Raw genomic sequence first — 19,920 nt, 5'->3', positions numbered from 1 at the left:
CAGCAAACGGGCGGAACGTGTCAAGTTACGTCCACCATTCTGTCCGTCCGCTCGTCCTCATAATTGTGGAGGTCACTATTTACCGGTTTGCTGGCAGGTGCAGGTGGAAGTTTGCAGACAATTCTGTGCATGTGGTTGACATTTATCCACGTCAGGATAAATCTTGCAGGCATCGCAAAAAAAAAAAAACAAAAAAAAAAACGCCACTGTCAATCGCACACGCCAACAAACAGGAAACCGGTAAGACCGCTGCAGTAGAAACCGGAAGTCAGTGGACTACAGCTATGCACAGGTTCCATTGTCGTGTCTGCGGGCGGGAAGCCGGATGTGGGCATGTTTCCTGGTCGCCGCACTAGCGCCTCCTCTGGTCGGTCGGGGCGCCTGTTCAGGGGGGAGGGGGGGATAGCGTGATCCACCCACGCGCTACGTCCCCCTGGCGAAACTCCTCACCGCCAGGTGAAAAGAAGCGGCTGGCGACTCCACGTGTATGGGAGGAGGCATGTGGTAGTCTGCAGCCCTCCCCGGATCGGCAGAGGGGGTGGAGCAGCGACCAGGACGGCTCGGAAGAGTGGGGTGATGCAATGGGGGAGAGAAGGGGGGGGGGGAATAAAAAGTTATATTGTAACAAAAGACAAAAAAGACGTGCAGGCCAAACTTCCGGTTAAATATGCGGAACTCATTTCAGCGTCACGTGATTGGCCAGCGCGTCCTCACAGAGCAGGTGGCGTTTCATTTGTAGGTAAGCTACGTGTTCAGCAGCACGGAAGGCCGAGTTGCAGCACGTTGTCAGACACAGATACGGCACGTGGGCTTGGCTACAAAGAAACTGACGTCACTTTACACCTTCATTTGCAGACAGTGATTTTAATTTCAGAAAATCACAAGATCATACACCTGCCATTTTCACTAGAAGTTAAATGCGAGGGTTTCAGATCAGAACAGGCTTCAACGTCTGTTACATGTCAAAGAACTGGAGAACATGTTGGTATCGTGTCAAATACAGATATATTTATATGTATAAAAAAAAAAACTTTCTCACCTTGTGATACTACTTTTTAGACTACAGCCACAGTTCGGTATTTATCAATCTGTGTTCAATGATTCCGCTAAATACAACTAGAAATTCAAAAATGTGTCCTTTCCTCAACTATTTATTAGTTACAGAACATGCCATCATACACACTCCTCTGCCACGTGCTGCAGCCAGCAGTCATTTGAACGTAAAACTGTTGGGACTTGGGATTCAAGCGATGTACGGTGCCATGCTTCCCTCTTCAAGCCAAGTTACATTGGAACATGTCAAATAAAAGGTTATGGTCAAAGGAACCCTGATCAAGGGGGGATAACTGTGCACTTGGAAGTGTTATCTATCTATTCAGTGCTTAACTGCCAGGACATTATTTGAAAGAGCAAAGTAATAAGAGTCCAATTTTGCTCCCGCCGACGATACCGCTGATGTGCAAAGTGAGTATCTTGGAAGATTTACACAATATTTCTAAGAGAGTAAGGTTTTACAACAGAGGGGCAACACAATCTGTTACAATTAATTGCTGTAGGTTTGTCCTTCTGGTGGTTGTGGAAGCTTCACATTTTCTTTGGACATCATTAGACGCCTTAGCTCTTGAAGAACAATTTTAATGCTATATGTGTTTTGCCACTTTGCTAATATTGGTATGCTACGTGAATCCACCTGTGAGAAAAGAAAACACAGCAGTGAATACCTCGTCCCGCATACCGCATCGTGTATGACAGCGTCCCAGTTCAGACAGTGTGTTGCACACAGACACACAAAAAAGAGGATTATACTTACCATCCCGTTGGAATTATTTATCCCATTCATGCTAATTTTTGTTACAAATCTAACAGTCGGGGCTACTTCTGGGTATTTAGGTCCACATTCCACTTTCAGACTGTATATCCTGTTCTCGAAACTAGTCTGAAAAACAAGGCGAGATAAATTCAAGATGAAAATCAGACATTAGCTTTGGTCAACTACTAATGTCCCACGTGCTGCTAGGACCGTGAGTGAAGGAGGCTGAGGAGGCTTACTCTTGCTGGTCCAATGATCATGCCTGTCCACCGTGTAAGAGTCATGTCTTCGTCATCCTCAAGGCCCCAGCTGACTGTGCCATCGCCGACCCCTTTCTGTCCCTCTTCGAGCTCTTCCAAAAGGCGAAAATTGCGTGGAACTTTAACTCCTGGGGGAAAAAAAAGAAAAAAGGAGGAATGTATACAAGTTAAACGGACCTGTTTGGTTAGCACAGCTTAAAGCTGATGATCATCCAGCGGGCGATAATGAAATTCTGGGATAAGGGTATAAAATTATGTTTGAGTTCGGGAATTTTTGGTTGCATTTTAACTCTGCATTCTTTTGGTAACGTTTGTTAAAACACGCATCAACCCTCCTGATGATGGAAATTCACACGGAAAGAATCCCAGATGTGGGACAGGCCTGACTGAAGAGGGGCAACTAAGTGACTAACGCCATAGCTCAAACTGATGTTGCGCACACCGGTCTGACCAGCTGCCAAGCGTGCTGCGCACATTTCTGTCGACAGAGTGGAGTTTGACTTTACATGACGCCTTATATACAACGACAGTCACTCAAGATATCCGACACCAGTGAGTAGCGACGCCCTCTCTTCATTCAGTATTGGCACAACCATGTATGCAATCAAAAGCAATGATTCGGGTTGAGCAGTCACAAGATTCGAATGCAAAACCCTATGCCAATGACTTTCACAAGAGCAAGGTTCCGTCATCTACAAAGAATTGCCTTGAGCCGACTATAACATCAACTATAACCAGTTTAAACTGTTCCAACACGTGTTGCTAGCTTTTGTGTGTGTGTGCACATGTGTGTGTAGGGTTAAATTTTACATTTGTGTTAGGAACTGGTTTTGATCTTGGCGTGATATATGCAGAATGACGGGCATTCAGAATGGCTATGTGTAAATGATGGAACACTTGCAACCTCAAATGCCTAGCAGATACTAGATGGCAGATGTAATTAAAGTGACACCGGGTAACTGGTTTGCTGCGTTTGATTAATTTTGCTTAGTGCGACGGCCGTGGAAGAATGGCACAATCTGCGTTCAGATCTGTTCCTTGGACCTTGTGATTGTTACGCACGTTGTCTGCCAGCGGGCACAAGTCCTCCAAAAGAAATAAAAGAATTGCATTACACATTTGCCAACGTCTCTGAACACAGCTCCTCTTTTTCTGCAAGTCTTTTGAGCTACAGCTTTCACATAAACATGCTACGCTGATGACGGGGGGGGGGGGGCCCTCGGTTGTCTTTGTGACTGTTGTCAAAACCAAAAAAAAAAAAAAAAAAAAAAGACATTGCCAAATCCAAAAGTTTACCTTGGTACCACTTCGAGTAAAAGCAATGGAATTGGTAATGATCTTGGAGAGACCGGTTCATACAAAGGGGGAAGAAAACGCAAAACGAAAACACAACTTTGATGAAGAGGTGAGGCTATTCCCCCGTCACTGATCGCCCACTTCTTAACGCCTCTCCAACTTCAAAGTGGTGTTCGTTACAAATCCGACTTCAAACCTCAGTTTCAAAAGTCACATGTTCCCATCTAGTGTGTAGTGCAAGTAATGAGGCGATAGCTAAATTGGCGTATGGGAATTTCTGATTTATTAAAACCTGTTTCTTGACTTCCAAGTTGAATCCCTGTCTAGTATTAAACCCTGAAATGTACAACAGAGTAATAACTAGAGGGGGAAAAAGAGGGGGTGGGGGGATCCCCAAACCAAAACCTATGCATCCTATGGTGTGTATTACACACCTATTTGACCAGAGGCAAACCCACCCAGCTCTGGTCAACCTGCTGCTTAGCACAAATACACCGAGGGCCCGACACCACGGGGACTCCCTGGTGCAGTGAACGCATCAGTGGAGGTGTACACAGTGTGTTGTGCCAAATGCTGGAGCGCCAGGCTGCTTTACCACTCGAGCACCAGTCTCCAGCCCAGATCACCTTTCTCATCCATCTTGCGCAGCCGAAGCACACACACATTCAGTAAGGAATCCGTCCGCATGTCCCCGGACCAAGTGGTCGCTTGTTTTCAGTTGACGGTACTTTCGAGCTTGGGTATTCACGCGGGGCGACTTCCTCATTATTTGACTTTCAGCAGCGCCGTTAAACCCCCCCTCCCCTCCCCCTCCCCCTCCCAACGCGTTTCAGCGGTACAATATAAGGTTTACTACGCAGCCGTGTCGATGTTGCGAAACCAGAGGAAAATTCCCCCGTACCGTTCCACCACACCTTGCGTGTAGGTTTGCCCACCCTGCGCCGCAACTTCCCAAATTGCCCCGCTTCCTGGTGCGCTGACGCTGCGGGCCGCGTCTACTTGCTGGGACGAAAGCATCCGAGTGAATAGACGTCGGTCGGTTCTTCCTCAGCCCCCCCTCCCCTCCCCCCGATTATTCGCCACACGTTTTTCCGTGTCCACAACTACATGAGCCCCGGTGCGCCCGTGGTTCTGGTGAACGGGCCGACTGAGCACTTCGGCGGGCGCAAGTTGAGCCCCGCTGACCGCAGCGGGACCGGCCCCCATCGCGACATACGCTCCACTATACACGACGTGTTGTGGTGGCTTTGAGGTGTGTCACGGTGGCCACACACACACAACTCCAGCATAGTTTAATTTTTAGGTCGGGTTCCTCTCGGTTATTAAATATACAGGTTAGCTAATGAGGAGCAACGGACAAATGTTGGGACTCTTTCACAGCAACTAGGTTATTACGATCAACTGAGTCCACGTTAGTCCCTTGGCAGGGAGGCGCTCCGTGTAGTTCACGTTAGCCTGTTAGCAGGGAGGCGCTCCGTGTAGTTCACGTTAGCCTGTTAGCAGCGAGGCGCTCCGTATAGTTCACGTTAGCCTGTTAGCAACGAGGCGTTTAATTCACGTTAGCTTGTTAGCAGCGAGTCGTTTAGTATAGTTCACATTAGCCTGTTGGCAGCGGGGTGTTCCGTATAGTTCACGTTAGCCTGTTAGCAACGAGGCGTTTAGTATAGTTCACATTAGCCTGTCGGCAGCGGGGTGTTCCGTATAGTTCACGTTAGCCTGTTAGCAACGAAGCGTTTAGTATAGTTCCCATTAGCCTGTTAGCAGCGAGACGTTCCGTATAGTTCACATTAGCCTGTTAGCAACGAGGCGCTCCGTGTAGTTCACGTTAGCCTGTTAGCAACGAGGCGTTTAGTATAGTTCCCATTAGCCTGTTAGCAGCGAGACGTTCCGTATAGTTCACATTAGCCTGTTAGCAACGAGGCGTTTAGTATAGTTCACGTTAGCAACGAGGCGCTCCGTGTAGTTCACGTTAGCCTGTTAGCAACGAGGCGCTCCGTGTAGTTCACGTTAGCCTGTTAGCAACGAGGCATTTAGTATAGTTCACGTTAGCCTGTTAGCAACGAGGCGCTCCGTGTAGTTCACGTTAGCCTGGTAGCAACGAGGCGTTTAGTATAGTTAACGTTAGCAGCGAGGCGTTCCGTATAGTTCACGCTAGCTGTATAGCACAGCTGTGCTGTTGGGAATATTCTGGCTCGCCTAGTTAGCTGACACCCCTGAGTGTTTTCCTGTGTTTAGAAACACCTTTATTATGACATAATAAACCGAACGCTATTTATATGCTTGTACCAAATAACGCAAGTCGATTAGTTAGTGACTGACCCTGCAGCGAGCCTCTATCGTTGCCCTCCCTTTCCTCGACAACTTTAGCCAGTCATGCTAATTCCGCGCTACGCTCAATGTCTCCCCCCGGCTGGGTTAGCCAATTTGCTAAGTTCCATCAAATAGACAGTGCCGTGATTGACCATGCCTTGCCGCATTTGGCGATTTTAAAGGAAATCGCGACCGTTTCAAGTCTCCCGACTGGCTGGAGCCGGGAAACGCCACCTTCGCCCTCCGCGGCTCTACGCGACGGCTCGGGCTTGGCCGCCGAATTCGGTTCTCCGAAAGAGTTTGAAGGCACACTAACCTGAGGAGGCCGCCATCTTCTTCAGCCAAATCCAGAAGCGCACAGAGCTGTGACATCACATCAGTTAACGAGCAGCATCACACGTGCCAGATAACGCTCCGGTACGCGGCGGCGGCGGCGCCTCCGGGCGGAGGAGCCCTCCTGCAGGTGGGGCGTCTCGGCCCGCCAGCCACGCCGCCCTAAGTGTGCTGGCACACCCTGAGCGGGCACTACTGGCACACACCCCGGGGGTTCGATTGAACTCAGAAAGCAACAAAACAAAATCACAAGTTTTTTCTTTTTTTTTCCAATTTTATTTCCTCTATAAAGTCACCAGTAACAAGATTTGCAGCCCGTATTAAGCTGTGCACAAAAAGGAGTTTATTATGAAACACAACTAATAACTAATGGGAGAAATGGAAGTGTCAGAATGCCTGGATACAATAGAAAACAGTTTATTGTGCCAGGGGACATGTTGACGCTGCAAGCCGAAATGGTTACTCAAAAGGTACAACTTGGGTTAAATTTAGTTCCATTTGAAAATGTAAATATACTTGGAATATGACAAGTCTAACACGTGTTTATCTTGCTTAATGAGACCTCAGAAATATGAGGGGGTCAAAGGCTCAGTCGCTACCTTGTACAAGTCAAAGTGTGTCTAAGGTCAGAAGACTGGGGGGGGGGGCGTATACTGTATGCAATGAACCTTTACAATTACCAGATACAGGCACCAAGTAAAGCAAAAAACAAAAAACAAAATAAAAAACAAAACAACAACACAAGTTGGGGAAAACACTGAGCATAGCCATTATTTATCTCTTGGAGAAACTATTCCAATATTGCTGATGCCATTCAACATTTTTATGCCACGATATAACTTAACTTTGAACGTGTCCTTGGCAATTCTGTATCAAGTCTCCAAAAGCCAGTCAGTATTCAATCATCTGAAGCACGCAGAAGAAAAACAAGGGTATCCTAATGTACAATAATTTTTACAACGCAAGTGTGTGGTCAACGCAGGGTCTGAAATGAACGTCTGTACATAACTGCAGGCTGTGCCTAGGCAAGCAGGCGGACAGTTTTTCCAGTGACGGTCAAGAAATCCTCATCCGCCAAGGCCCTCAGCGCCTCCTCAAAGAGCTCCTTTGTAATTGCCTGAAAACATAGCGACAAAGCAGATGGTCACGTCAGGAGGGAAATACACTACAAGTCGCAGTCGTGAGGAAAAAACATAAATCGCTTCGGTGTATAAATTGCCCTTACATGGTGGTACAGCATTTTCAATTGAGTCACAAAATTAAACAGTGCTAACTAGTGGCCTTAGTTGAAATGCAGCGTATTCGTCCGACAAAATTAATTTCAGCCATGACAAGTAAAAAAGCAGCTTATAGTCCATGAAATACAGGAATTTTAAGATCGAAACAATGGGTTACCTATGATCAATAATTTTCCTTTGAAGAAAGATAAATGTGATATATGCTAACACATTACTTAATTAAAACTTTGTATCCGGCCAATTACCCCACTCCCCCAAGCGATCCCCATCTCTGCTCCACTGCCTCTGCCAATCCGGGGAGGGCTGCAGACTACCAACACGCCTCCTCCGATACATGTGGAGTCGCCAGCCGCTTCTTTTCCCTTGACAGCGGGGAGTTTTGCCAGGGGCACGTAGTGCGTGGGAGGATCATGATATTCCCTTCAGCTCTCCCTCCCCTCCGAACAGGCACCCCAACCGACCAGAGCAGGCACAAGTGCAGCAACCAGACACATACCCACATCCAGCTTCCCACCCACATCCAGCTTCCCACCCACAGACACGGCCAATTGTGTCTGTTGGGACGCCCGACCAAGCCGGAGGTAACACAGGGATTCGAACCGGCGACCCCGTGTTGGTAGGCAACGGAATAGATCACTACGCTACGCGTACGCTACTATTAATTGGTTATTTTACACATTATAATCTCTTGTTCACCCGGTATAAGGGAGAGCCCAATTCACACTCAAGTGTTTCTATTTTAGCAAAAGAAAAAAAAAATCCCATTTTGATTTTCACTTGCACTTAAAAATCTGGTCTACTGATAGGCAAAATAAATACTTACAGCTTCAGACTGTGCTCTGATGTCATCAAAAAGTTGCTGGTATTTCATAGCAGGCGTCTTTCCCTTGGACTGGATCAGTTTCTTTAGGGCCTGGGCCACCTCCTCCTTGCGCTTGCGGGCTGTAGCACTCATGCCTGTAATCACAAAACAGTAATATGAACTTTTATCGTCAACAATTCAAAGACTGACTTGTTAAATTATAAAAGATTTTCAATAAATAAGTAATTAAATGGGCTGGATAATTGGTATGAACTTCCACCCTAATGCCCTCCTCAGTAAGCATATCTCATAACTTTCATGACAGAAAACCTTTGCTCAAAATGCAGCCAGTACAAATCACTAATATTATCAAGTCCTGGAATACAAACCTGTTGTGAGAATCGAGATGTCAACGAATCCTGTCCTGGGGTCTGTGGCCGACTGTTTGAGGGCCTCACGATGCAGCCTCTTGGCCTCCTCCACATCGATGGTCTCCACCTTGTCAGAGAAGCGCACCTTTGCATGGGCTTCTGCCAGGCGGATGAGGGACTCCAGCTGTCGTGGGTAGGCGGACACCATGCCTCGGCCACTGCCTATTTTTCTCATGTCCACATAAGCCTGAGCACAAACATGGCTAGGGTCAACTACAGTTACAGGACTGACTTCAAAATCTTCTCAACTGGGCTCTTGAAACGTGAGGTCGTGTTTAACAGGTATCTTAATATTGTAGCAACACTGAAGTGTGCTCTAAAGAAGCGAAATCATTTGAAAATAATTGGTAAATAACACGACTCAAACATTTTACAGAGGTATACCTCAATAAGTGCCTGGCTAGCTTCCTCATGCAGTCTTGGGTTTACGTAGGTTCGTGCATAGGCAATATAATCCTTCAACACAGCCATGTCGAGGAATTCCTCCTCTATCTGCTCCTCACTCTGGTAGTAGAGGGACACCAAGTGGTGGGCCAGTCTGCGGTCATATGCCTCATCTTGAGGATCCAACATCAGGAAGATGAGATCAAATCTAATATAGCACAAATGGAAATGATCAGTGACCGAGCAGCTGAGAAACCGAGGCCCAACAATAACTTCTATGTCCCACATTACGTGGCTTTTCAGTGATTCTGCAGATTGACAGAAATATACCTTGACAGCAGTGTGTGAGGGAGCTGAATGTTTTCAATTGTGGTCTTTTTGGGGTTCCACTGGGATTCGACAGGGTTGGCGGCAGCCAAGATGGAGGTGCGAGCGTTCAGCTGGCAAATGATTCCAGCCTGCAGGTGCAAAAAAATAAATCACACACACACACGGCAATAGGAATTATGTGATTAGTTTCTGTTATGGCATAATGCTCTATATAACCAGAGATATTTATTCAGCCCATTACTGCCTTCCAATATGCGCTAAAACATGCACACCTTTGTGTGTCAGCGCAAGGCCCGTTAAGCTCACCTTGGCAATAGAGAGGGTCTGCTGCTCCATGACCTCATGCAGCACAGAGCGCGTGCTGTCACTCATCTTGTCAAACTCATCAATGCAACAGATGCCGTTGTCGCTCAGCACCAACGCTCCTGTCTGCAGGACCAGCTGCCTGGTCTCTGGGTCCTTCATCACGTAGGCTGTGAGACCCACGGCACTGGAGCCCTTTCCTGATGTATACTGGCCGCGGGGCACCAGGTTGTGCACATACTGCAGCAGCTGCGACTTACTGGTGCCAGGGTCTCCACAGAGTAAGATGTTAACCTCCGAGCGGAAGTTGCCCCGGCCTGTCTGGCTGAAGTCCTTGCGGCTACCTCCGAAAAGCTGCAGCAAGATGCCCTAGGATGGGGGGAGGAATAACAACAGTCCAGAATTATGGTCTTAAACCAGCTCTAACTGAAAGCTTTAGTCATACTGCAAATCTTAGAGACCGAGCAATTTTTGCTGCATAAGGCTGAGTGGTATTCTTAATCCACTTGTGTAGTAATATTCCTTGAACAAGTGTGGCTCCCTATATGCTACCTAGTTGTGTCCATCATCACATACGCACCTTCTTGATGTCCTCGTGTTCATAGATGCTTGGTGCAAGGGCAGAAGACAAGCGTTCATACACATCCGGTTTGGCTGCCAGCTCCTTCAGGGTCTTCACGCGGGCTTCCGTAAAGAGCTTCTGTTCAGTCTCCTCATCCAAGCCATGCAGGCGCTTCTCATCAGTCTTGCGGAAATGGATGGCATCGATGTGAGTCTTGTACACGGATTTCACGTTGTTCTGACGAGGGTTCACACGCATGGGGACTGCCCTGTAGATACCTACCAGGACATTTTTAGGAGGTTCGTCAAAATGTCTGTTGCTAGGCCAACATCAAACGTGAGCCTCAACTCCAGCAGATATAGTGGAGAATTTTAAGAATTAATTTAATCAAGTCAAAAGAACTGCGATACCATGTCTAAGAAATATTATACCCGGGCTTACCAGTGATGTTAATGCGGTCTCCTGGCTGCACTTTGTCAACTAGGTCATTGTGGGCATAGATAATGGTAGTGTGAGGGGTCTGACCGGCAGGCATATCTTCAGGAGACTCCTGGACTTTTACCTTTAAAGAAAGAATCGTAAGATGACTTCATGAAACCGCATCAGCACTGATTAGCATATAAATTGTTGCAAAACTGTTGTTCACAGTAAATAAATGGCCTTATTGAACAACCCTGATCCCCACCAAACTCACCATCTGTTTGTCCGAGAAGACTGAGCGATTGTGGACGAGTGCCAGGCTGTGGGTGTTGTTGCAGTTGCGACACACGGCAGGCTCGGCGATGCGCCCACGATCCACCTCTACACGGGTGTTATAGGCACACACCTGGCACTGGAAGAAGGCCTCCTGCATCTCGGGGATCAGCTGAGATGTACGAATCACCATGCCACTAATGGTAATCAGCTGATCAATGTCTGGGGTGAGGAACAGACAGCACACCGAGGTTTAAGTCTGGAGTGGTTATTTCAAGTGACAAACCATGACACATTACTTTATATAAATTCACACTGAATACAGGCTGAGGTTTTCTTCAAATGGTTGTCCAAATGAGCATGATTTCTTCACACCCTGGTTACCCGGTTATCTGGTGAACGAGCGCAACTCACCCTCTGGGTTGAGGCTCCTCATGTTTCTGGTTTTCAGAGCGTTGTAAGGGCGTACTTGGATCTGGTGCTCCAGAATAGAGTCTGGGAAGCGCTCAAAAAATAGCTCATTGACCGCCATGTCGAAGGTTGGGATGACTTCCTGAGGGAGGGATTGGGAAGTACTGACATTGTAATTATGCATGCTAAATAATCCAGGTAAGAAAACCACAGAAAGTTGGATCAGTTCATCTGGACACGTTTATTGAAAGAAACATTTCACCACTCATCTGAGTGATCGCTTGAAGTCTCAACTGACTGCAGGTATGCCCACCCGTATAAACGATACAGTGGCATAACAATCAGTCTCATATGCAAATTGCTGTGATGGTTAACTACAGTTTCAATGGCTTGTGTACTATTCACAGAGGATTTGGGAATGGTTGCAATCACAGTATTGTTGCATTCACTCATGACCTCCAATAAGATGCAGTAACACTTTTACAGACCTTTTAAAGTAAAACTTTGATAGGAAGAGGAGAAAACTATGAAAAAGGCATTTATATAGTTAACCATTTCAGCCTTTGTGGCTCAATGGGTAGAGTGCAACACTAACAGGGCCACAATAAGAGTTTGATTTTCCCTATTGTTGTTGAGTTGATACTCAACTTCAAGCCACAATACAGCACCGTAAAAACGAATATTCTCTAAATGGAATATTTTAAACCATTGCCCAGAGGCCACAAGTGACGGTGATTAAGGGAATATTACCTGTGGATAGCAGATGAGCTGCCTGTAAAGTTCTGCATCAAAGGAATTCACGTGGCCGCAATTCACATTCAGTACAGGTTCACCAACAACACTGATCTGTTGGGCACAAACATGTTAATTTTTAAGGCAGCCCTTGCTTCACTTGAGTTGTACAAATTCCAAGATAAATTAAAAAAAAAATAGTGAGCTTGATTAACGCTGCAGGTAACAAGAGAATTCACAGCATGAGAGGATAGCTGCAGAAAATCTTTACCTCTTCCAACTTCTGCATGTACAGTGGATCGTTAAGGTTGAATCCGGCATTCTCATCCTCAGTGCAGGTTGGGTCAATAAATCTCTGCAAAAACCTCTTTGGGGGGGAAAAAATATAATGAGTGCCAAACTTATCAACAACCACTTTCCAAAATTGACAGTAGGGTTTATCTTGGATTGGCGGACCAACTGAAAGAAGGAAAAAAACCCCCACATAAAAATCCACTTCCTTACCTGAAACTTCTCCTTGCACGTCTTCACATTGACATCAGTGCCCCAGATAACCAGTCTCTGGCCTGTGTTTTGCTCACTGGCTGTGGCCCCATCAGCACCCGTCTGTAGGCAGAATATGAACAAGGCAATCATTATTGTTTCATTATCCCCATTTGCTTGGCATGCACAGCCACATTTGGATGGTCTGTTTCTTTCTAATTAAGTAGCGAGTAATATTGTAGACACATGAATACAAAAACACACTGTTGCTCATATCCACTCAGTATTATTCAGAGAATACGTTGTTTATCTACTGACTGTCTCAGAGTGAAGATCCACTTGTGGGGCCTTCCTCGCTGAGCCCAGGTCAGGTCGCTGTCTGGCTGGGGTGCCGCGCACGCCGCTGCGTGGGGTTCCCTCCACCCGAGAACTGGGAGTCCCATACATCAGAGGGGAGCTCACATCAGCTTCACTGGGAAGGACTATGAGAGACATTAATATTTATTATTTCTTACAGTCAGCAGCTTGATTTGCCACTCAAAACTGCCGAGACCGATATAATACATCCCACAGTTATGTTTACAGTGGGGGGGAGTGGATAAAATAGGCCCAAACAATGTAACACTTTGGTTTAACTGCATTTAATCTTTGTGTCAAGGTAACCATAAAAGCGCATGATGCTATACATCTAGTAAATGACATTAAAAAAAAAGACAGGATAAAATCATCAAACGAGACCATTTGTCTACATTTAGGTAAAAACAATAATAATAATAATCACCTGAGTGGCGCGGGCTTGAAAACAAAGACGTGTCTTGCACCACCGCAGGACTGGGCATATCAGTGGCCGGAGAGGTTGGCATGGGCGGCAGGTCTGCATTGGAGGAGTCCTGAACTCTACGCCGTTGGGATGGTGGCGAGATGGGATCAGCACTCGCAGCTACAGCTGCAAAGTCAACAGACGGAGGAGGGTACCGACACAGCATACAACACATGTATCATCATCCGTGTGACTGCGACAATAAGTGGCACTTAAGACACAATGCGGGCGTCATGGTGTGAACCCCCCCCCCCAACTTCATGGGACCGCTAGCAGTCATGTGCGGGGTGCACTAGAGCAGTGGTTCTCAACCTTTTTGGGGTCCTGGACCCCCTGCGTATTTTTGATCTACCCTGAGGACCCCTCCACCTGATCTTGGGGGAGGGGGGTTGCAATTTGATAGAAACAGTAGAAACTGCATTTTAAATTGCATTATAGCATTTATTCACTCTTTGGGGCAAAAATAAGAGCTTTCAGTTGTAACTTAAGATATAGTTAACAAAACAGAATTCTTATGCAGTAACTTTCAGATATATGTAACAAAACAGAATATGTATTCAGTAACTTTCAGATATATGTAACAAAACAGAATATGTATTCAGTAACTTTCAGATATGTGTAACAAAACAGAATATGTATTCAGTAACTTTCAGATATATGTAACAACAGAATTTTTATGCAGTAACTTTTAACAATGCAAACGGGAGCGAGATCTCTTATTAAAATACAATAGATTACACTTGTGAAACAGATGTAATTAGAGAAAAAAGTCCTGTTACCCTTTATAGTTTAGCTAGATAAAGGTCTCAGTCACATTTGAGTAAAATAATCCTATTTCTATAAATGTCATAGGATCTTTTTTTTAAAAGATATTTTATTTTCACGGACCCCTTGCAATTACACCACGGACCACTAGGGGTCCGCGGACCCCCGGTTGAGAAACACTGCACTAGAGAAGCCTCGCCCAGCCTTGTGAACTTACGAGTGGATGGATTTTCAAGTCTCCCACGTTTACGACCACCAGGGGTTGATGTTGGCGAAGACATTGTCGTCAGAAGTTCTGGAAAATGAAACGGTTTGGACCAATTAGTAAAACATGATCTAGTCCGCGTTAACCGTGAATGATAAACCAAGCAGAGGAGCAGTACGTTCGCATGCGGTCGGGAAGGAGGGGAGGGGGGGGAGACAATACAAGAGGGTTTTTAATCCTCGTAACACGTACAAGTATGCGTGCGAGGAAAACAACAGAAACACTCGGCAAGAACAGATATCCTCTTCGTTAAACTGGGCTTCGATGAAACACGAAGCAAGTCTGAATTCAGGGGGGGGGAGAAAAAATCCAACTTTAAACGGATCAAAACTTACCTACCGCCTCGCACGTCCGACTCGCAGAAACTGTGGCGCGAAATTGCGAGTGACGTTATTTTCGCGGGGAACTTCGCACCAATGGGAGGCCGAACCCGGCGGTGCGTTTCCGCCCGGATCGCATAACTCGGGTGGTGTAGCCGCAGATATTCTCCTCCACTAAACGTTCGACTCGGTTCACCCGCATCGTACACCGTAGACTCTTGTTAATTAGCTACCACTTCAAAATGTGTGTGTCCCCAAATTTAATCAGCTACGTAGTGCCGCAGTTATAGCATATAGAGCTGCGTATAATGTGGCGTATTTATCCCCATCTCCGACTTGGTTTCGTCCAACCGGAAGCAAGAGTACCTCGCAGTTACGCGCGTTCGCCACGGCGGGGCACAATTGTCAAAGCAAAGCGTTCGCCCCCTTAATTCTGGTGGCCATCAGGACTTTGCTGAGACGTACAGAGCCGTGTGAAAGATAGGGGTCATTTAAAGTGTGCGTTTTTCTTTGTTTCAAGTGGTAAATAATTAATAAGGCGTTTTGCTGATTTAAAGAAATGGGCGACACTTCGTTAAATCTTAAGTGGACGCCAGTATCAGATCGATCGGGTTCTTGAGCTCAAAGGCCGCATCCTTAAAAGCGTGCACCGTAATCTTTACCCACTCAGCTCTCAGCAGTTATATCGATAATCAATTAGTGAAAGATCTCTTGGGTCTGATATTTGGGTGTGCCCTCTGTTGTTTGCATATCGACCCACGGCGACGGTGACACAATGAGCACTGGAGTAACCAAAACGGTTGCACTCCGGTCCGTTTCCGATGGACGATGACGGCTGCCACGTTAACTTTTAAGCTCATTTAGAGGGCCCGTGTAAACAACACCAGCGCCACTCGCTCATGTAGTCTTGGAGTGGGTGGCATGAGCAGACGCCCCTCTCTCCTCAAATGGGAGTCAATGGAGACCACGTGACCCTGCCTTCACTCCACTGGCCTATCAAGGGGGGAGGCAATCGTCTGACGTAAGCGACGCAGCTATACAAAGCGCTCGGCGAATTAAAAGTTGCCTCAGAGAAGTGAAAAGACATGACAAAGGGTACTTGAGGATAGCAAAAGGGTTTGACAGCGGTGACAGCGTCAGGATAAAGCCACGCAGAGCCGAGACGAGCTGCTGCGACTGCGCGGCGCGGCGCGAAGACCCCGGGGTTTACGCTGACAGCGTCTTGGCGACTTTACACACACACACCCCCCCCCTCCCCTACCAACACGCATCGCTCGACTCCACGTGGGTAAAAGCCAGGGTTCATGTGTGACATATACAGCCTGGATTCACAGTGCGTGTCTCCACAATGCAACATGAGCTGGACGATGGAGCCCGCTAACTTCTACGAGAGCAACAAGCTGGGCGGCCTGCAGGGCATCTGCAAGGTGGCCAGGGGCGATGGCACCGTCGGCGAGGACAGCAGCAGCAGCGGCAGCATGGTGGAGCTGAGCACGGCCCTGGCCATGTACGAGGACGAGAGTGCCATCGACTTCAGCCAGTACATCGAGTCCATGACGGCCGTGCCCAACCTGGAGCTGTGCAACGACGAGCTCTTCCTCGACCTGTTCAACACTGTGAAGCAAGAGAAGGCGGACTTCTACAGCCACGGCGCGCCCAACGCCACGTCCGGCGCCGCGGGCCAGCTGTCGGGCGGCTCGCCCTACGCGGCGGAGGGACACCGGGGCTACGGGAGGAAGGGCGACGGCGCGGTGTTCACCGCGGCCATCAAGCAGGAGTCGGACTGGAGCGACAGCGACGTGTCGTCCTCCCTGCCCTCGCAGATCGAGACCTGCGCCCAGACGGCCGTCAGCCTGCCCACGGGACAGCCCACCCCTCCCACCACCCCGGAGCCCCTGTCCGCCGACAGCTCCGCCAGCTCCTCCCCGCGGAAGATGGGCAGGGAGAGGGGGAAGAAGTCCGTGGACAGGTTCAGCCACGAGTACCGGCAGAGGCGCGAGAGGAATAACATTGCCGTGAGGAAGAGCAGGGACAAGGCGAAGCAGCGCAACTTGGAGATGCAGCAGAAGATGATCGAGCTGGGCGCCGAGAACGACAGGCTGCACAAAACCATCGATCAGCTGACCAGGGAGCTGACTGGTCTGCGGGACTACTTCAAGCAGCAGCTGCCCGGCTCCTTCGAGGGCTCCGCGAGCGCAGAGCGACGGTGACAGAGCCAGTCCCCCACTGTCACCTCCATTCAAACCCAGTTTTTGGAAGACATACCTCAGCCCAGACATTTGGTCTTACCATCTGTAACAGATGTATATTAAGCTTACCATAATGGCACTGGAAATATTTGATGTTGCTGCCATTTTCGTTTTGTTTTGTGGGGGGGGAGGGAGGGGAGGGGGGTGCGTGTTTTTTCTATATTAAATTATTTTACATCATACGTTGTTATACCGGACATGGTACATGTTTTATAATTCCAAACTTTGTATAAGAGCCAGAGCATGATCTTTTATATAGTTTGTATGAAACCTTGAAAACATTTGTTTATGGAATCTATAATAAAACTGCTGAAAAGTTACCATGGCCTAGTCTGAGTTCTCTCTGGAGTATCCTTGCATGTTCCCTGTATCCGTGATTATATCCCTTTTCCCACAGAACCTGCTAGAAGAAATGGAGCCAAACAGTCAAACATAAACTCTTGATTTATTACCACAGTATGAGCGCCATTAAATAACCTTAAATACAGAAAGAGGTAGACTTGAAAGGTTTCCACAAAAAAAAAAAAGAAAAAAAGGACAGAACTTCAAAACGTGTTTACAGCCAAAAAAAAAACCCCAACATGTTCTTGAGAGCCACGTCATTTAATGAACCACATGGGCTGTTTTGACAGGCCGTGCTCCTCTGCCTTTACCCTTGGGCTGTCATCTCCTGGCCTGCAGGATCACATAACAGGCAAACATGACCTTGTTCTCTTCCAGGCCATTCACTTCAGCACAGTCTGTGGGGCTAACGGGAGGCCTTCACAGGGGGGTGTGGGGATGGGGGTGGGGGTGGGGGTAAACTGGCTCAGACCAAGGACATAGTGCGCAGATCCTTGGAGCCAGCAGAGGTTTTGGAGGATTGATTTTATTAGCTCCTCAGCCTGACAGCCCTCAGAGGCGGACTTCTTCCAGGCTGATCCAGAGAGCAGGTTTTGGCTTGACGACACGGACGTAAACGGCAAGGGGGCCCACCTCCTTCCCCAGGACGCTCTCTACCTCATAACCTGGGAACTGCAACAGATGGCCCATCAAAAATCTCACAGTTGACCTACTTGATCATTACAGCCACAATCCATTTTATGACTTATTCGGACATGAAAACATTTTCTAGGACTTCGCAGCTTCTTTCCAATCAAGAGTAAAAAATAAAAATAGCCTCCACAGCTCTGCTTCTCTCGTCACTTAGCTCTTGTATTAGGTTTTTATGATCACATCAATAACATAAGGCCACGGAGGCTTAACCTCAACACCCCTTGTAACTCCGCTGCTCTAAAATGCTAACTTGTTGCACTCAGTATGGATCAGTACCAGTTTGCCAGCTGCCTAAAATGTAAACGAGATCAAAAAATGCAGTGTCAGTCTAACTGCAGTTCACGCCAGGCTGGTTGCTTACTTTTTTTTATTATTGCCAAATGAGTGTAAACGTGCCAAAGAGGTAATGGCACGCAAGCTGATGTCATCATTAAGCGATACGTGAGGTGCTGAATGATAGTGCGTCAGGTGTTTTGGTTGTCAAATTCTCCCATTTGCGCCAATGATCAGCGTGACTCAGGCCTTGTGTTCGGTGTAGGCGAGCGCTACCGATGTGAGGTGTGACATGAACACGTGACTGGATTATTGATTGACGATCTACGCTCGGTGCAGTTCTATGACGATAGAGAGCATGTACAGTGGGGTATTATATAACAGGTGGAGAAAAAAAAACCCCACCTCATTATCCACACAGTCTGCGGTGTTCAGGATGGACATGATTGTACTTTCCTGCAGCTGTTGGAAAAGGGGAAAAAAATGTTCGTGTTACTTTCAATGTTCGCTTTTTTTTAAAATTACAACTGTACCAGAGACAAACATGGAGACAAACGTCCGATCAAGTTTACCAGCTCATCAACACTGTGCTTCAGGCCACTCAAAATCTCCATCGTATGAAAGCTTTATTTAGAAGCTGCACAAGAATCTCAGTGTAAGTTAAACAGCTCGCCTTCCATCTTTTCCTCAGAACAACCTCACTCCATTCTGCACACAAGTACATACAGAACACACAGAGTGGTACTTGTGCGCTGCATGCGAGGGGATTTTTTTCCACTGTGATTACTCATTGGTGTTGACAAATATTTTAAGATTATATCAGTTCTTCCTTTCCCATATGTCGAGCTAACAGCACTGCAGTTCTGCAAGGCAGCGGAAAACAAAGTGTGCATCGCGTGGCCGCCCGTATACACACAGCACATTCATTCTATGAATGTGTGCGGGTTCTCCATAAAACGCCACGAGTTTCCTCCCACCTTGACTTTCAGCGTGCAGTTAGCGAGCGAAGAGCTCAGGAACACTTCAAGATGCATCTTGATGGTCGGCTTCTCCGACGTCGAATTGCACGCCTTGCAGAAGTACGCCTGGCTGCGAAGAGCGAGAGAGAGAAAATCAGTGGTCGTTCTGCTTCGCCATGATGATTCGGACCAGGGTAAAGCTTAAATATCAGCAATGAGGTCATGAGAACTTACGGCCTTTCCGCCACCATCTCCAAGTGGCTGTTTCCACAAAGGCCGCAGGCGGGCCAGGAGTAGGCACTGCTTTCATCCACATCAACTATCACCCCTGCAACACGTCAAGAAGTAGTCGTATCAAACGGACAAAGAATCGACACTGGCTGCCATTTGCCCCCCCCCCCCCGGCGCTGCAGCTGCCCACCGCTCCTATACAACAGGATGGGTTGAATGCAGATGACACATTATTGTAAGAATACAATGACAAAGTGGCTTTCCTTCTTTCTTTTCCTCCACAACCCATGCATACCAGTGAACTCTAATGGTATGTACGACTTGGTCGTTACTAAAATCAGTCTCAAATCATTCTAACTTGGTGGCTGGACGGTAAATGTGAAGGAGACCGAGAAGTCGGAGGAAAAAAAGACAAGATTTAGAACATGTTTTTGTGTGTCAGTTGTGTGCAAATCTGCAAGAGAGATATAAAGACACACTCCTTGCATTTTTATCTGAGATGTCAGTGATAAATGCAGAAGAATCTCACTCCCTCGATCTCCTTACAACCACCTCACTCAACAACCAGAGCAGCAACGTCACAGACATATATGCAGGCCCTTATGTAAGGTACACAATTTAACAG

At 47.2% G+C, this 19,920-nt stretch overlaps 4 protein-coding genes across 7 annotated transcripts in view; 1 reads left to right on the top strand and 3 right to left on the bottom strand.

Annotated features, from left to right (window-relative positions):
• Positions 1-849: 849 nt before the first annotated feature.
• Positions 850-6,147, bottom strand: ube2v2 (ubiquitin-conjugating enzyme E2 variant 2). Of its 2 annotated transcripts, none has more exons than XM_056292531.1 (4): positions 5,993-6,147; positions 2,050-2,198; positions 1,811-1,936; positions 850-1,690 (listed from the first exon to the last, which is right to left on the bottom strand). In XM_056292531.1, the coding sequence occupies exons 1-4, from the start codon at positions 6,006-6,008 to the stop codon at positions 1,544-1,546; spliced, it is 438 nt and encodes a 145-aa protein (XP_056148506.1). In that variant the 5' UTR covers positions 6,009-6,147; the 3' UTR covers positions 850-1,543. The 2 variants fall into 2 exon arrangements, with proteins under 2 accessions (XP_056148506.1, XP_056148505.1); XM_056292530.1 differs by lacking the exon at positions 5,993-6,147 and adding an exon at positions 3,993-4,115.
• A 135-nt stretch (positions 6,148-6,282) lies between these two features.
• On the bottom strand, positions 6,283-14,833 carry mcm4 (minichromosome maintenance complex component 4). The gene is made up of 17 exons (XM_056292523.1): positions 14,564-14,833; positions 14,181-14,258; positions 13,160-13,324; positions 12,697-12,860; positions 12,400-12,501; positions 12,167-12,262; positions 11,914-12,009; positions 11,167-11,305; positions 10,754-10,974; positions 10,501-10,621; positions 10,078-10,337; positions 9,501-9,866; positions 9,195-9,322; positions 8,865-9,072; positions 8,439-8,667; positions 8,071-8,204; positions 6,283-7,126 (listed from the first exon to the last, which is right to left on the bottom strand). The coding sequence occupies exons 2-17, from the start codon at positions 14,242-14,244 to the stop codon at positions 7,031-7,033; spliced, it is 2,589 nt and encodes an 862-aa protein (XP_056148498.1). The 5' UTR covers positions 14,245-14,258; positions 14,564-14,833; the 3' UTR covers positions 6,283-7,030.
• Positions 14,834-15,606: 773 nt separating this feature from the next.
• cebpd (CCAAT enhancer binding protein delta) lies at positions 15,607-17,117 on the top strand. The gene has a single exon (XM_056292529.1). It carries the CDS (start codon positions 15,853-15,855, stop codon positions 16,756-16,758), a length of 906 nt encoding a protein of 301 aa, XP_056148504.1. The 5' UTR covers positions 15,607-15,852; the 3' UTR covers positions 16,759-17,117.
• A 105-nt stretch (positions 17,118-17,222) lies between these two features.
• Positions 17,223-19,920, bottom strand: part of spidr (scaffold protein involved in DNA repair) — a 46,960-nt gene continuing 44,262 nt past the window's right edge. For 2 of the 3 annotated variants that reach the window (XM_056292521.1, XM_056292522.1), the window contains exons 17-20: positions 19,299-19,392; positions 19,083-19,194; positions 18,511-18,567; positions 17,223-17,811 (exon numbers count right to left, since the gene is read on the bottom strand). In XM_056292521.1, the coding sequence (XP_056148496.1) occupies positions 17,692-17,811; positions 18,511-18,567; positions 19,083-19,194; positions 19,299-19,392 (383 nt within the window). In that variant the 3' untranslated portion in view covers positions 17,223-17,691. The remainder of the gene's footprint in view (positions 17,812-18,510; positions 18,568-19,082; positions 19,195-19,298; positions 19,393-19,920) is intronic. The other variant, XR_008811317.1, reaches the window with a different exon arrangement.

Source organism: Lampris incognitus, chromosome 14 (genome assembly GCF_029633865.1).
Source record: "Lampris incognitus isolate fLamInc1 chromosome 14, fLamInc1.hap2, whole genome shotgun sequence".
NCBI lineage: Eukaryota > Metazoa > Chordata > Actinopteri > Lampriformes > Lampridae > Lampris > Lampris incognitus.
The sequence above is the reverse complement of the archived record's forward strand: the minus strand, read 5'-3'. Positions and strand labels throughout refer to the sequence as shown.